A 15,559-nucleotide genomic window follows, 5' to 3' on the forward strand; every position below is an offset into this window, starting at 1 on the left:
CCAGGAAGGGTAACAGACATCTCTCCTGTTACTAAGTTCTGGCTTCTGTATTGTAAGCATCATCTTGGAATACACAAGCCCAGGAACCCCTGCTCTGAGGACAGCTCTCACACAAGGCGCGTGCATGCGCACACCCCTGCCCCACCCCACTCCCCAACACACACACCCCGTGGCCCCCCATTTCCACCATTGCCTACCATGCCTTGCTCACCCTAGCCACACTAATGGGCCCATGTGGGGCCACCGCCTGCTGGCCAGAGGACACCTTTCTCCTAAAGCATTACCAATGGTATCCAGAAATTCTGGTTATTAAGCTTCCTACAGACAGACCTGGGGATTCCTATGGTTATGCTCGTTTTTTGCCTTATAGTTAAAGGCATGTAAGCAACCTGTTCAATAGAGAAATGAAATGTACGGGGGTGGGAGGAGGTCTAATAGCTCAAGTGGTCCCTGAGAAACCAAGAGGAAGCAAAGCATCCTTGGGTCTGGTGACATTTCAGCTCCCCCTTGATGCCCACCCAAAATAACAGGAGAAAAATAAATTTGTCACACACACACACACACACACACACACACACACACACACACACACACACACACACACACACACACACACCATCAGTGCCCTTGGATGCAAAACCTTTTCTGAGTATTTGTTAAATGCCACACCTTTTTTAACAAGCACAACAGACAGAACGAGATGTAAACAGATACAGAAACTTGTTAAAATTAAAACAGTGCCTCAAGTTCAACGAGCATTTTCTGTGTACTCCGGCTCATTATGTAAGGAGTGATCTATCATGTTGCATGCATTCGCTCAGTCATTGTGTAGAGAAAAAGGTAAATGCATCCTGAAACAGGAAACCAATATTCTTCCTGTTTAATCAACAAATCTAAAAATTTATTCTTTTCAACTATTTACATTGGCTCCCGTCCAGCACAGCAGGGTGCTGCACACGTTCAGCATAGTTTTATGACAAAGAGAAAATTTTCATGAGCCACTTGTGTATCCCCACCCCCTTAGAGAAAGAGGGAGGAAAAACTGTTTCATACAGAAGGCGTTGGGCGTATGAATTGGAACCACCACCTAAGTGTGGGCTAAAGTAACCCAGAGGGATTTCACCTACATCCATTCAGGCAGCTTCTGGGGGTTTCAAGAAATTCCAAAGAGTCATCAGAAGAGGAAAAATAAAGGTAATGCTTTTTGCCACACAGGTACAATCTTTGAAAATATGTGTAATATGTAAAACATTTTGACACCCCCATAATATTTTTCCAGAATTAAGGGTATAAATTGCTTCTCTTGCTCAAGAGCTTCCTATCAGCCTCTCTAATCACTACGCACAGTAACCTCGGCTTCTGCCACGATGTACAAGATGCATTTCTTGTCTTGCATTGCACTAACTCTTGCACTCGTCGCAGACGGGGCACCTATTTCAAGCTCTAGGAAGGAAACACAGCACCAGCTGGATGGTTTACTGACGGATTTACAGAAGCTTTTGAAGGGAGTTAATGTAAGTATGTCCCCCTTCTACTGAAATCGTTATATTTAAGTTTTCTAACTAAAGTTTGCTTTTTAATAACAATCTGTTATGTTTTCTCAGAATTACAAGGACCCCGAACGCTTCATGATGCTCACATTTAAATTTAACATGCCCAAGAAGGTAAGTACAACTTTCTACGTTCCATTTATGTTTCCATAAAATACAAATACGAAAAACTGCAAACTGATTGTATTAATGGCATCTCATCTGAGAAAAAGAATGAGTAACTTGAATGTTTTTTTTTTTAAACCCAAGTTTGAGAACAGGGCTTTTGTACAGTGGCTTTGCCTATATGTATTTTTATATGTGCTTGTCTGTGTTTGGGGGGAGAGGAAGTGGGCCTAACAGAATAATATTCTCACTTTATTGCTGGGACAGTTTCAAAACAAGATTATGTTGAGCTACTGTTTTACTTGAAAATGTATAACTCTAGATATATTTGATGATTTTTACCATGTAAGTTGTCACAATTTAGAGGAGCCCACTTTTTAAAAATCCTGTTTTCAGGAAAGATTCCTTTTGTGAGGATTAATGAGTAAATGTAAAGGACTCATAAGAATACCTGACATGTGACAAACACCATATAAGCATTAGTTATGAGTAGTAAAGAGAAAATGCTCCCTGGGGAGCATCAAGTAAAATTTGGGACTTACACATCTTTTATGCCAACAGACCTAGAGACATGCTATATGGCTTCTGTTTCAAGTTTAAAAGCTCAAGTTGTTTGTTTTGGGATTCAGACAGTTAGATAAGCATAGGTCATCCAAGCTCCTAGAGCTATATGCTAGGGTACAACACTTCCTAGTAGTTGTGCCAGTCAACAGAGAATGGGCAGAATTTTGGTGCTAGAAAGAACTTGTTTCAGTGTGAATCCAAGCCCAGAAAAATGTGGGATTTAAAGAGTCACAGGTGCAATTCCATTGATCTATGTCTTATTTATTCAAGGAAATTATGCTTCAAACTAGTCTTTGGAAAGATGAAAATAGAGATGCTCTGCCAGCTTAATCAGAGCCACAAATTCTTACCTCTAGCAACTTAAAGACACTAGACTGTTTTCTGAGGGAAAGAGTTCCAAGTTGCTTATGCCAAAAACTTACGCCTTGAACTTGTAGAGCTTGCTGAGAGGCCAGTAGATGAGACTGTCATGAGATGTGTATGGTGTAGTCCTACCTTTCCCTCTAAAGATTGTTAGAAAGATAATGTGAGATTATGTGCATAATTTAGAGGGTGGTAGATTCTTTGAAATCTCAGTTTCTAAATGACAACTCAAAATCTATTTGAAAACAAAAGTAATGTGATCAAGTCCACTCATTTGCTCATTTTACCACCACTCCATGTTTCTAAAAGATTTAAGAAAACTATAAAAGCACTTAATTAAAAGGATGCTGTGTTAGTGCAATAAAGAAAAATAACTGAAATTTAACCCTGGCTCCACCTAGGTATGTGGCCTTTGGGAAAACACTTAAATTCTGAAATTTACTTTCCTTATTTGTAAAATGGAGGTCGCAAAAGGTGGCTGTGAGACTTAAATGGGCTTATTTAGGAGAAAATACTTTGAAATTATAATGTACCATAGAAGTTTGAAATATTATAGTGTGTGTGTGTGTGTGTGTGTGTGTGTGTGTGTGTCTAAATCAGGAGGTCCATCCAAAAATCCTTCAAATATTGTAACGTTTTATTTGGTTGGGACAAATAATTTTTTTAAATGCACCTTACTGTACTTATTATAGAGTGGTAAAAAATTAAAATGCAGCTATGTGACTTGCTATACTGAGAGTCATTACTATATAGTTACAATTCCTAATCTATAAGATGTTGGGACTGTGACAGATGGCATCCAAAAGCTCCTACTGTCTGCGACACTCTATGATTCTCAACTCTTAAATCATTAAACATTAGAATCATAGAATGTGACCCCATACTTCCACATTCTAATAATTTCTATGCAACCTGGGAAAGAATTCAGCTCATATCTGTAATTTGTAATTGGGTGCAGAAATACTGACTTTTTACAAAATCAAATTAAAATGAAATTAATGCCTTGTTAACTAACAGTTAATGCTAATCATGAGTAGATGAACTCTAGTTTTTCCAGTCTTATAATGTAGACCATATAGGTCCATCTTTGCAGTAATGCTGAGAACAGAGAGAATGGTAAAAACCAGATACTGCTACTCTTAATAAAAGAACTTTGAGATTACTGAGTCTGGTCTTTAGTCAGGGCAAGCTGACCTGATAATTATTTTGATTCTTTAAGGTCACAGAACTTCAACATCTGCAGTGCCTCGCAGAAGAACTCAGACCTCTGAAGGACGCGTTACTTTTAGTTCACAGCAAAAACTTTCCCTTCAGCGAGATCAAGGACTCAATGAACAATATCAATGTAACAGTTCAGGTACTAAAGGTAAGGCATGACTTCATTTGCTCTTCTGGGAATATCATCAATGGAGAGGCATTTTAACGTGGAAAATCATTTTTGGTATTTGTGAAGTACCCCAGTGTTTTAAGTCCACTGTGAACATGAATCATTTTTAGGTTAGATGCTACATTGTGGAGTTGGAAGTTTAAGGTCTAAGCTTGTAGTAGTAGGAGGGTTTCCACCTACCATCCACTCAGGGACAAGCCCTGACCTCGGCACTATCACTGCTCACACTGACACCAAATTGGGAGTAGGAAAACTGAAGTTTTTGGGAGTAGGAGAAGCTGAATGTCACAGAAAGCAGACAGGTTTTATTACATCGTTTTGAATTCCTTCAGATCATTTTCCAGAATAGTTAACACCGATTACCTTAAAGACCTTTTAAATGGGGTTTCCCTATCATTAGTGGAAGGACTAAGAGATTTGTCTAAAAAAATAATGACCATTAAAATGGCCAATGACTAGGTTTACGTTTCAAATCTGAAAAGCCCTCTCTTTTATCTCACTATGTATCAAAATATTTTCTTCTTAGCTTGTCAGCTAGAGGTAGAGTTGAAATAGCCCCTATCAGCAGAGGGGGTTAATTTCCAGTCAGTCAGTCCACAGAACAAAATTTATAATGTTTAGACTTTCAAAAGGTGGTATTTGATTGATACTGAGGTGGGGTAGGGATGGATATGAGCATGAAAATGTGCTTCACATAAATTTCCTCCAAACAAAAGCTTGTCCTTACTCCTGGCTGGCTCTATCTTGTTTGGGGGAAAATATGAAGAGTTCATTCAAGTAAGATAACAGGAGACTTAAAGTTTAGAAGAGAAAGTATAATGGGCATATCATTGCATACAGGTAACCTGTGTATATACAGATATATGCCCAGAGAAAAAGAGGGCTAACTTTATTGTGCATGCAGCAGTTAATGAAATATTTGTATAGAACTGTTTTTATTTAAAATTTATACTCATATATCATTCCGGGTAAAAAATCGTGTGTTCATTGAGACTGACAGGATAACAAATGAAGAAAATCTCAGCTTATATGTTACTATCACTTGGTATCAGAACAATTTCGGCACATCATTTTGATCATTTCAAGAAAATGGGATTAACATGCGTAGCCTACTTGAAAATAAAGGCCATAAGCCTGTAAACTTCAATTGAGAATAATTACATGTAAGGCATAAACTACACTGAACTAAAAAAATTTTACTTTTCTTTTATAGGGACCTGAAACAAGAGTCCCATCTGAATGTGATGATGAGACAGCAAACATTGTAGAATTTCTGAACCAATGGATTACCTTTTGTCAAAACATCTTCTCAACACTGACTTAAGTGCCTCCCATTTAAAATTTATCAGGCTTTCTATTTATTTAAATATTTAAAAATTATATTTATTTTTTGATGTATGGTTTGCTATCTTTTGTAACTATTATTGTTCGTCTTTAGATGACAAATATGGATCTTTTAAGATTCTTTTTGTAAGCCCTAGGGGCTCTAAAAATGTACGTAAATTATTTATCCCAAAGTATTTATTTTTATATTGAATTGTTAAATATATGTCTATGTAGATCAATTAAATTATTTAATAAAGCTGATGAATAACATCAAGCCCAGATATTTGTTATTCTGAGACTAGCACAGAGTCATCACTAAAATGTTTCCAAATTACTCACTGTGGCGCTCCCCTTGTGAGCTCACCTTGTGGCTAAGATGCTCACAAAAGTCGCTCCTTTCCTGGCGAGCTGTGTGGAGCAGGGAAATGAGCTTCTCAAAGCGCTCGCGTTCTCCTTCCCCAAGCAGATCAGTTCCTTGGTTCCAGTCTGAGGAAACCTCATCAAACTATACTTTTCCCTTCTCCAACAAGCCTTAAATTTAAACACGATGCCCGACATGACCATTCTTGAAACTCGTCATGTAAGTGGTGTGTCCCTCTATCCATTCTCCAACATCGTACAGCTCGCTCCCTGCCCTCAGGAGCCTCCAGCAAAGGCCTCCCCTGCTGTGGCTTCACAGTGGGACCTGCCACTCACTAGGGAGCCCCAGAAGGTCTGAGGGATCGGGGAGATTCCCAACTATGCCTGTGGAGCAGCTACTGCTGGCTGTGCCTCTCAACCAAGGTGGCTCCCGAGAGACTTCTTGCTTCTGGGCTCTGCTACCTTTTCCTTCCAGTCCTCCCTTCGAGTGAGGGATGGTAACACTTCTGTTAGCAGCCCCAGCCTATTCTATCACCCCTTGCAGTTTCCCTCCACCCTGACCAGAGCCTTATAATTCATCTCTTTATTAGGCCTTCCTTGAATTATTCTCAGCATGCCAACTGATTCCTGACTCAGACACAGTCATTGTACCCGGAATAGCACCCAGGAATAGACGTTCAAATAGGAGCCTGGGACTGGGCTGTTCATATATTCAAGGAACACATGATAACAGGATATGAGAAATCTATGGGATGTAGTGGCATCCTGATTAAATTTCCATCCGCGGCAGCCTAGGCTGAAATGCAGATGGAGGCCAGCTTGTTGTGAGATCGAAGGCCATGACATTATAACTGTCACAGCAACAATTATAAAAATCTCTTCTGATGGTCCCAGACAGAAAACAAAGGGAAAAAACAAAGTTATGAATACACAATTAAAATGTGCATGGAAGTCCTCATTGGCAGTTTGGAAATAGTTCATCTCTGTCTGTAGTCAGGGGCATGCACAGCAGACACAAGGCCAGGGCCGGAGGTAAGGTCTGCAAAGCCATAGTGCCAATGAGGCGTTTAAGCCTCCAGGTCTCCTACACTAAGGATGGGGAAGGAGTGGGACCGAGATGTGAAATGTGGGCGCAGGCTGACAGCATCTGTTGGTCCTGTGACAGAGGTAGCCCCTTTTCTTTAGCAGCATCCTTCTGAGGAAAACCTGCTCCTCTACTTAAAAACTTTCCAGTGACTCAAGTTCAGGGCAATTTTCCTCAGAACTCACTTATACCCCCTTTCATTACCTCCAGGACCAAAATGGGAATTAAGACCTTAACATCGCTTTGGCAGTGAGATACGAAGTGTTGAGACCAAGGGGGGGCGTTTGGGTTGATGTAATCGAGATGAGTGTAACTCCCTGGAATTCAGACTTTAATGTGAACTTGCAAGTGGCATTAATAGTTGGTTGAATAAATGCTTGGATTCCACATGGCCTCTTTTTAAGGATGCTGGAGCACCAGAGCTTCCCCACAGAAGAAAGAGGGCAAAGGACCAGGGGATGGGCGGTGCTGGGATGCGTCCATCACACGCCACGCCATCTTCTCGCCTGGCGCAGGAAGACACTCAGAAACGCACAGGTCAGGGGACACCTGCACCCCGCCCCCCCCCCCCCCCCCCCCAGCTCTGGTGGCTGCCTTCATTAGCCAGAGATGAGATGGCGCTCCTTGGGGCCTACTCAAACTATAAATTAAACAACAGCCAATATACTTGGCATCTATTACAACACAAGAAGTGACAGAGCAGTAAATTATATTTTAAGTCAACTTAAATTTATAGGATGTATCAGGATCAAAAGATTTCTAAAGAGGAAATTCTCGTGCTTCCTGTTTACTTAACAATATTCTTTCTCCTTTCTCTCATCAAAGAACAATTACCCTTATCTATGAACCATCAATTTCAGCTCATTTTCAAAGAAAATAAAATTGCATTTGAGAGTCACAGTGAACCTTCATTAACTAATGTTATGAAGCTCGGCAACATTCACCTCCAGTCACTATCAACATTTTCAAAGTATTTGTACGTGTTTCATGTGCACACTGTACTCACTTTTCATGAGTTTCATCTGAGGCTCTCTTAATGCTTCCTTCCCTTCGTGTGCAAAATGAAATATAATCACCTAAAATCACCTCCCAACTAAAAACTCCTAAGTTTCTATAACATATGTAATTAAAGGTCTGTCCTAGGCACTGCCTTAATACATGACCCACACATTATTTTATTAAAAAATTTAGAATATGCTTTCTAAGCATTTTTATTCCACGGCACAGATAAGAAAACGGCATCACTGAACATGGGGGTAACCATAGGCCGCCTCAGCCCAGGGTTACCTCTCCACAGGCCCTCCAAGGCTGAATGGGCTACACACTGACTCCTCATTCATAAGCCGTCACTTGCGCCAATATTTTAACTATTGTACTATTTCTAATAACTGAGTTAGACTGAGGATGAGGGAAGCATGACAAAATATAGGCTGGGGTTAAATCTCTAAGAATTCAAACTTTGAAAATACCCGGAACATAATCTCCTAGTCTCCTACTGCTCCTTTCTCAAAGCACCTGCTTCCACTCGATTCTGTTTTTTCCTCGTAGTTGGTTTTCCCCATTTTGGCTTGAGCCATTTTAGTGATGCGTTCACATCTCCCTAAGCAGAGCTGACCCAATAGTAGCTGGGCCAATTCTCTAAACATCCAGTATCCCCCAAACAAGTCACAGACATCACATTAGGTGCCTCTGCTATGAAGTCACGCACGTGGATGAAATCTCCCCACTCTTAACAAACCTAACCACAGCCGTATTGTCCTCACCATCAAGACACCAGAAAGAACAGGATTCATTCTCTGCCCCCATATCCTCATTTCTCATTCACGCCTTAACCATGGCCGATTTTACTTCTGCCACCACCAGCTTTTTATTATTGTGTACAGTGGTGTTTTTCAAAGTGTGGGCGAAGTCCTACCTGCCTCAAATCATCTGTAGAACTGGTTACAGTGCAGATTTGGGGCCTTTTCCCAGATCTGCCTAATCATAATACCTTGGACTGGTGCCTCTCCTGAGCACCCAGGTTTGGGAACTGCTTTTCTGTCACTGAAGGGCTCCTGGTGCGAAATCCAGTGTGTTTCTGTGGGCCTCATTCTGCATGGCCCCTCTGCAGCACTTGAGAACGCTTATCCTATTCTTCTTGGAATTCCTCTTTCTGCTACCCTCACTCTTCAGCCACCTGTCAAATACCTCCATGCTTCCTCTCATTTTTCCAGATTCAAAATGTTAAGCGTTCCTTGATGTTCCAGTCCTAATGTTTTTCTTTTCATGCTCTCAGATGAGGCAAACACTTTTCTCACAATTTGAATAATTAACTCTCTGCGAGTGATTCCTAATTTTTATCTTTACTCCAAAACTTCCAAGGTCTCTATCGCTGTATTTCCAATTGCTTAATGTCTCCACTTAACAATTTTATTACCACCTTAAATATTTATGTCAGAACGTCAAACCACTTCATAGACAGTGTAGATGCCTGACCACTGCAACACACACCTGATGCTAGAGCTGAATAATACTGAATGTCAACTATAATTTAATACATACATAGTCACAGGATGTGGAGTACAGCATAGGGAATAGAGTCAGTGGAACTGTAACAGCTATATACGATGTCAGAGGGGCGGTAGATTGGGGGAGGAGGGTTATCACTGTGTGAGGGGTGTAAATGTCTAACTAGTACATTGTTTTGTATGTCTGAAACGAAAACAAAAACAAAACAAAAAACACCTTCAAATCTTGACCACCAAACCGGATTCCACGCTTCCCTTCCCTACTTCCGGTTACAGCGCCTCCCGTTACTGGCCCCCGCCCGGGGGTCATCTCTGCCTTGTCCATCCCCTTGGCCTCATGTGCCCCACTTTCAGGTCTCACCGCCCGACTATTGCTTGAACTTATCTTAATAATTGGTCACAGCCCTGGTTGGGGGCATTATTTCCTCTTACTCAGGATGTACCATAACTTTGTGGCTTTCAAGTCTCTTCTCTAAACAACCTAAAAACAAAACAAAACAAAAAAACCCCCACCAACTGCTGATAAAAAAACACTTATAAAAGCAAAAAATGGAAAACAGCCAAAATGTTTATCCATATATGCATTTGTGTGTGTGTGTGTATGGTTACATTAAAATAATGAAAGGATAAACAAAAAACCTAAATGATAATTTTCTATACATATAGGTCCTACGCGTGTGTAAAGGAGAGAAAGAGTGCACATACACACACTCTGGGATGGAGCAGAGATAAAAGACAGGTTTGCCTGCATACACCACAGCTTTATATTTTTACATAACAATTCAAAATCTCAATTTCTAAATATCAAGAGCCAAATTAAATAATCTTAACGGTGTGTTGAATTGGGGGTCTAAGTCACAGAAAATAGTTATTTTAAGTTACTGTAAAACCCGTTAATTTGATCACACATATGTGGTAGGATATGTCCTAAGGATGAAAGCAATTTAAAATTGTTTTCAGTAATCATATTAATGATAGTGGTGATATTATTATTCTGAGACTATTATGCGTGTGTTGTGGAAAAAAGTAAATAAGAAATTATGTTGGTATCAATAGGAAAGCAGGATTTTGGTGTGAGAGAAAGGAGATACAAATGTAAGATTTAAAAGGTTAACTAAAAACCCTGTGGGCCTGAATTTGGAAGTATCAATATTAACTAAAAATATCATTTCATCTTAAATTAATATACATATTTCCAAGCTCTCTTCCTTGAAAAGACCTATGTGAAAATAACCAAACCAGTATTAACAGGTTCCCTTAGCATCTAGACTGTGGTTTCTAAACACAACTTCCCATGAAAGGAACTAGAGCTCTTTAGGGGAACGGCCAATTCCCATGAAGGGCAACAAATGTACAAGACGAGGCTAAAACATTCTGTCGTGAGAAATGAAGGGAACAATGACACAGAAATCGACATGACAATGTTCCCACATAACACAAGGATATCACGCACCATGATTCACAGTGTACTCGGAAGTTGTAGCCAGTGGAAAAAAAATGTAAGAGAAATGACAAGATTGGGACAGAAGAAATAAACCTCTCATTATTCACATATGACGTGACTGTTATGACAAAAATCCAAAAAGCCCTACAGATAAACTATTAGAATTAATTTAGCAAGGTCACAAAATAGAAGGCCAACATAAAAAGTCAGTTGTATGTCTACACATGAGCAACAGAAAATAGACAAAATGATATTACTTAAAATAACATCAGAAACATCAACTAGAAGAAAAATATTAAGATGCTTGGAAGAGACTCCTATTGACAAACCAGAACAATCTGAATATGAATTGTAATGACTAAAACAAGTATGTTTACACTTACAATAATATTTTTTAAAATCTCATTGGTCTTTAAAAGATGACAGGGAATCAACTACTTATTTCAAAAACATAAAGAAAGAGAAACAATCCAGACTTTTCTGTTACCATCTATACACCAGGTGTCAAATAATATATAAGTGGACATCTCTTTCATAGCAGCATTCCAGATGAGAAAAGCTGAGTGCTACCTGCAGCCCCTAATCAAATACTAGAGTCAGGCAACGGTCATCAGCGACCGCTAACATTGCGAAAGAAAGACAACCCAGCCACTGTGTCTTCTGATGAGAGCAGACAATACTGCCTATGATGTATTGTTGCTAAAAAAAGAACATGGAGCTGTAAGCAACAAGTTTGAGGGACACTGCAAACAAGGGACCCAGTTTTTTTCAAGAACTAAAAGAAAGAAAGAGATGAAATCTAGAGATTAACACATAACTAACAAACGAATTCCAATATATGATATTATTTTTATCTTGGGTCCAACAATCTATATAACATGTATGAAATAATGGGAGAAGTACTATTCATTTTTAATCGTGCTAAATAAATTGCTGTTATGTGTGCACGTGTGTGTATATGAGTCCTTGTATTTTATAGATGCATATCAATATATTTTCAGATGAAATAACATCTGCTATCAGCTCTAACATAATCCAGTTTGGGGAGATACATACCAAACAAGATTGCCATGTTTTAATAATTATTGAAGCTCAGTGATGGGTACATGGGGATTCGCCTACTATTTTCTCTATTTTGGGACATTTGCAAATTTCCATAGTAAGTAAAGAAAGAAAATGTTGTGGAATGGTGTTTTAATGTATGTTAGTCACCTCCCTACACAAAATCTTTCAAGTGCTCCCTTGTGCCTCCCAAACTGAGACCACCTGCTAGACTCAACGCTCACCGTTTCCATCAAGAGCTCCAGACCTCAAACATTGTGACATGCCCCCTCTAATCTGCTTTATTACTTCCAGCTGGAATGGATTCTCTCCCCCATTGTAGCTTTCTAAATTTTACACATCCTTCAGTGCTTGCCTCCTATAACTTTAGAGCTGAAAGAGGACTTAGATGCAACTACAATAGTTTAGTGGTTTTTGAACAATTTTACAAGTTGAAGTTTAGAAGTCTAAATTTGGAAGTTTACTTTTCCTCAAGAAAAAGTATCTTGCACAACCCCAATACACAACACATAAAAGAAGATAATGAGCACTGATGCTTTTGCCGAAGGGTAGCCTGGAGCCCTTTCTATCAAGCTCCCTCCCTGAAAAAGGATGACAACCACTAGTGTCAATTTCATCCTTGCAAAGATAAAAAACTGAGCCAAGCAAGATTCAATAACTTTTAACAGTCATAAAGGTTCAATGCTGGGTTCCAGGGCCATCTCCTGCCCCTTTTACAAATGCCATAACTCCTTTATCCTTTACTTAGTCCCTCAGTATCCCTCTCTAGGTATCTTTTCCTTTCTCTAAACCAAAACACTACATATCATTGACATACCACAGAGAAAACTCAGTGACTACATGTTGAATAAACACATGGTACTTACTAGATTCTGTCTGTAAAGGATTGGGTATATTTATTTTATCTTACCCTTAAAACTGTACATTTCTTGAGAAAATAAATAGTCTTTTGCTGATCCTCATGGCAGTGTCTAACATAGGGCCTTTACTAGTAGGCAAAACTTTCAGAGGCAAACATTAGGCACTGGTGTTCTCCCTCTTTTTAAGTGTCAGTCCAAAGCAAAGCACCCACAAATGTGAAGTGCCAAGAGCGGGTGAAAGATCTTGCAGTTTCAAAGGCAAATTTACTATAAAAAAATAATAGAAATATAAGCTGAAAAAATTCAGCTGTGGAAGGAAACAATCCAGAAAAGAAACTACAAAATTTTAACAAAGAAATACCAGTTTGGAGAAATAAGCAATAAATATGTAGTTGATAAAAACAGAGCTGAATAGAATATTTATGTTGAGTCCTATGAAACTGCTCATATTTGTCCCTTTTAATCTACCTAAAAAAAGGCAATTTCACCTGGTTCAATCTGGTATTAGTAAGTATAGAGTCTAGTCCACTCAAGGACAGGTAGGTATGTCTTTCTGGGATGACCTCAATATTCAACTAAATTCTACCATACTTTGTTAATAGACAAGCAACCCTACCTCAACCTCATCAGAGATTATAATGGTTCATGTGGGTGGCATGAAATAAAATTAACAAAGAGCCAAGCTAAGAGGGACAAAGTCTGAGAAAAATAATGTCTAATACATTGTGCCTGGAACGAAGGAATAGGTCGAAGATGCACAAGTATGGAACAAACTCACAATTTCCCTAAAGATATACATCCTAACTCAGGAGTATTAAATATACTTTCCCTTTTCATTGAATCATGGTATAAACAAATATAAAGCTAAACAATCCTTTATAATCCAAATTATAAAGGACTAAATCACATTTGGCTGGATCTTAGAGGACACTTGAAAACGGGCAATCTTAAAGCATTTATGAAAACTATCTACTAATCGGAATAACTCACTTATCAAATTATTCCCTAACATGGTTAACATTTTTCTGCATTTGCATGTGCAGTTTGCATTCACGAACTTCTTTGACACGAGAAATGATGATTTAGTTACTGCTTTTACTATCACATAGCATGGTGATTGTAAATATTAGGCACTCAAATGTCTGTTGAATTAATCAACAAGTGATTAAGAATTATTATTGGTATTCTTGGATTCTAATTTTTAGGTAAAAAAAAAAAACTTGAGATACCAGGACACAATGTTGAATTATCTTCACTATACGGATGGATAGCTTTAAAACAAAATCTTAAAAGAATGAATTTTCTTTTAAACTACAAAAAGGGTACTGGCTTTATAATGTCTGTAAAAATAAATAAAAAATGGCTACATAATGAAAAGGTAATTTTTTTCCAAAAAATAAAATCTCAAAACCCTAATGTTTCAAGGAAATTTGACACGGATCTTTCCAAATTTTCAGCCATCTCTGGACACTGCTGTTGCAAGATTCTGATTTTGAAAGCTAAAAACTACCAATATTAAAAAAAAATTTACTACCAAAACACACCAAAAAATAAAAGACTTTTAATGTGACAATGGATTGCCTAATTCACATACTAAATTGCTCTATACAGGGAGATTTCACAATCCAGGAGCCATAGCCATGTTGCTTTAAGTAGGATTTCAACAAAGTTTTAGCTTCTTGATACGATCCAGACAAACACTATAGAAAGAAAAAGAAATTGAATTATAGAACATAATGAAAAGTAGCCCTAACCTTGTTTCTTTAGTTTGATATTTTAAAAATTAATGAAAAATTTTTCGAATTCCTATGTTTTTCTCAATGCTATTTTTGAAACTAAATTTTCCTTCCCAACACTCCTAAAAGAATTTTTTTAAACATTTTTAATTAAAAGCATAATCATACTCATTACAGAAAGCTTGAAATATAGAGAAAACATAAAGGAACTAAAAAGCACCTGTAATCCCCAAACTACAGACAACCACCATTAATATTTTGATTTTCTTTTATTTTTTTAAATAAATGAACATATAGATGAGCTTAAAATAAAGATTTTTTGAGGTATAATGTATATGCCATGAATTCACCCACTATAAGAATACAGTTTGATGTTTAGTAACTTTATGCAGAGATGCTGCCACAGTCCAGTTTTAGAACAATTCCATCGCCTGCCAAGAGTTCTGTTTTCAGTCAGTCTGTCCTCCTGGCCCAGCCCCAGGCAACCGCAAATCTATTGCACTTACTGTCTCCAGAGTTTTGGTTTTTCTAGAAATTTCACGAACACTGATTAACATATATGTATTCTATTGTGTCGGGCTTCTTTTCAGTAAGCATGTTTTTAGATTCATTCATGCTGTTTCATGTATCAGAAGCCTGCTTCCTTTTATTGCTGACTGCCGTGGTATCGTATGGATACACATACAGTTCATGCATTCACCCCCTGAAGAACATCCAAACTGTTTCCAGTTTGGGGCCATTATGAATGAGGCTGCTGTGAGCATTTCTGAATGCGTCTTGTAGGGAAATGAGCTCACGCTTCTCCTCCCGCGGACATGCCGGGTCACATGGTAAGGATATGCTCACTGCTGTAACGGCCTAGCTGTTTTCCAGGGTGACGGCACCACCTGCCATTCGTGTCAGCGGGCAAGAGCCTTCTAATCTCTCCGCCACCGCGCCTGGACAGCCACACTTCTGGATTTTTATGGGTGTGCAGAGGTATCTCATTGGGGTTTGATTTTCCATTTCCCTAATAGCTACTGAGGCTGAGCATCCTTTATATGTGTCTTAGCCATTTGTATATAGTCTCTGCAACTTTTAAAAAATGGGTTGTTTGCCCTCTTAATACTGGGTTTTAAGAGTTCAGAATATGTTCTAGACCAGGAGTCGGCAAACTGCAGCTCGCAAGCCACATGCAGCTCTTTCGGTTATGCACATGTGGCTCTGAAATA

At 38.7% G+C, this 15,559-nt stretch overlaps 2 protein-coding genes across 4 annotated transcripts in view; one reads left to right on the forward strand and one right to left on the reverse strand.

Annotated features, from left to right (window-relative positions):
• ADAD1 (adenosine deaminase domain containing 1) overlaps positions 1-15,559 on the reverse strand; it is a 116,713-nt gene that overhangs the window by 69,989 nt on the left and 31,165 nt on the right. The window contains exon 12 of one of the 3 annotated variants that reach the window (XM_019667112.1): positions 14,147-14,312. The exons of 1 other annotated variant lie outside the window; for it this stretch is intronic. In XM_019667112.1, the coding sequence (XP_019522657.1) occupies positions 14,199-14,312 (114 nt within the window). In that variant the 3' untranslated portion in view covers positions 14,147-14,198. Of the gene's footprint in view, positions 1-14,146; positions 14,313-15,559 lie in introns of those variants that run through there. One more of the 3 variants, XM_019667266.1, reaches the window with a different exon arrangement.
• Positions 1,353-5,524, forward strand: IL2 (interleukin 2). The gene is made up of 4 exons (XM_019667382.1): positions 1,353-1,514; positions 1,605-1,664; positions 3,802-3,948; positions 5,183-5,524. The coding sequence occupies exons 1-4, from the start codon at positions 1,368-1,370 to the stop codon at positions 5,291-5,293; spliced, it is 465 nt and encodes a 154-aa protein (XP_019522927.1). The 5' UTR covers positions 1,353-1,367; the 3' UTR covers positions 5,294-5,524.

This window comes from Hipposideros armiger, unplaced genomic scaffold (assembly GCF_001890085.2).
Source record: "Hipposideros armiger isolate ML-2016 unplaced genomic scaffold, ASM189008v1 scaffold_1, whole genome shotgun sequence".
NCBI lineage: Eukaryota > Metazoa > Chordata > Mammalia > Chiroptera > Hipposideridae > Hipposideros > Hipposideros armiger.

Excerpts from the sequence above, each read along its gene's own strand:
- IL2 (XM_019667382.1), top strand. The coding sequence starts at position 1,368 with ATGTACAAGATGCATTTCTTGTCTTGCATTGCACTAACTCTTGCACTC. Across the intron at positions 1,515-1,604 it reads AGCTTTTGAAGGGAGTTAAT|AATTACAAGGACCCCGAACG; the intron begins GTAAGTATGTCC and ends ATGTTTTCTCAG. Across the intron at positions 1,665-3,801 it reads AATTTAACATGCCCAAGAAG|GTCACAGAACTTCAACATCT; the intron begins GTAAGTACAACT and ends TGATTCTTTAAG.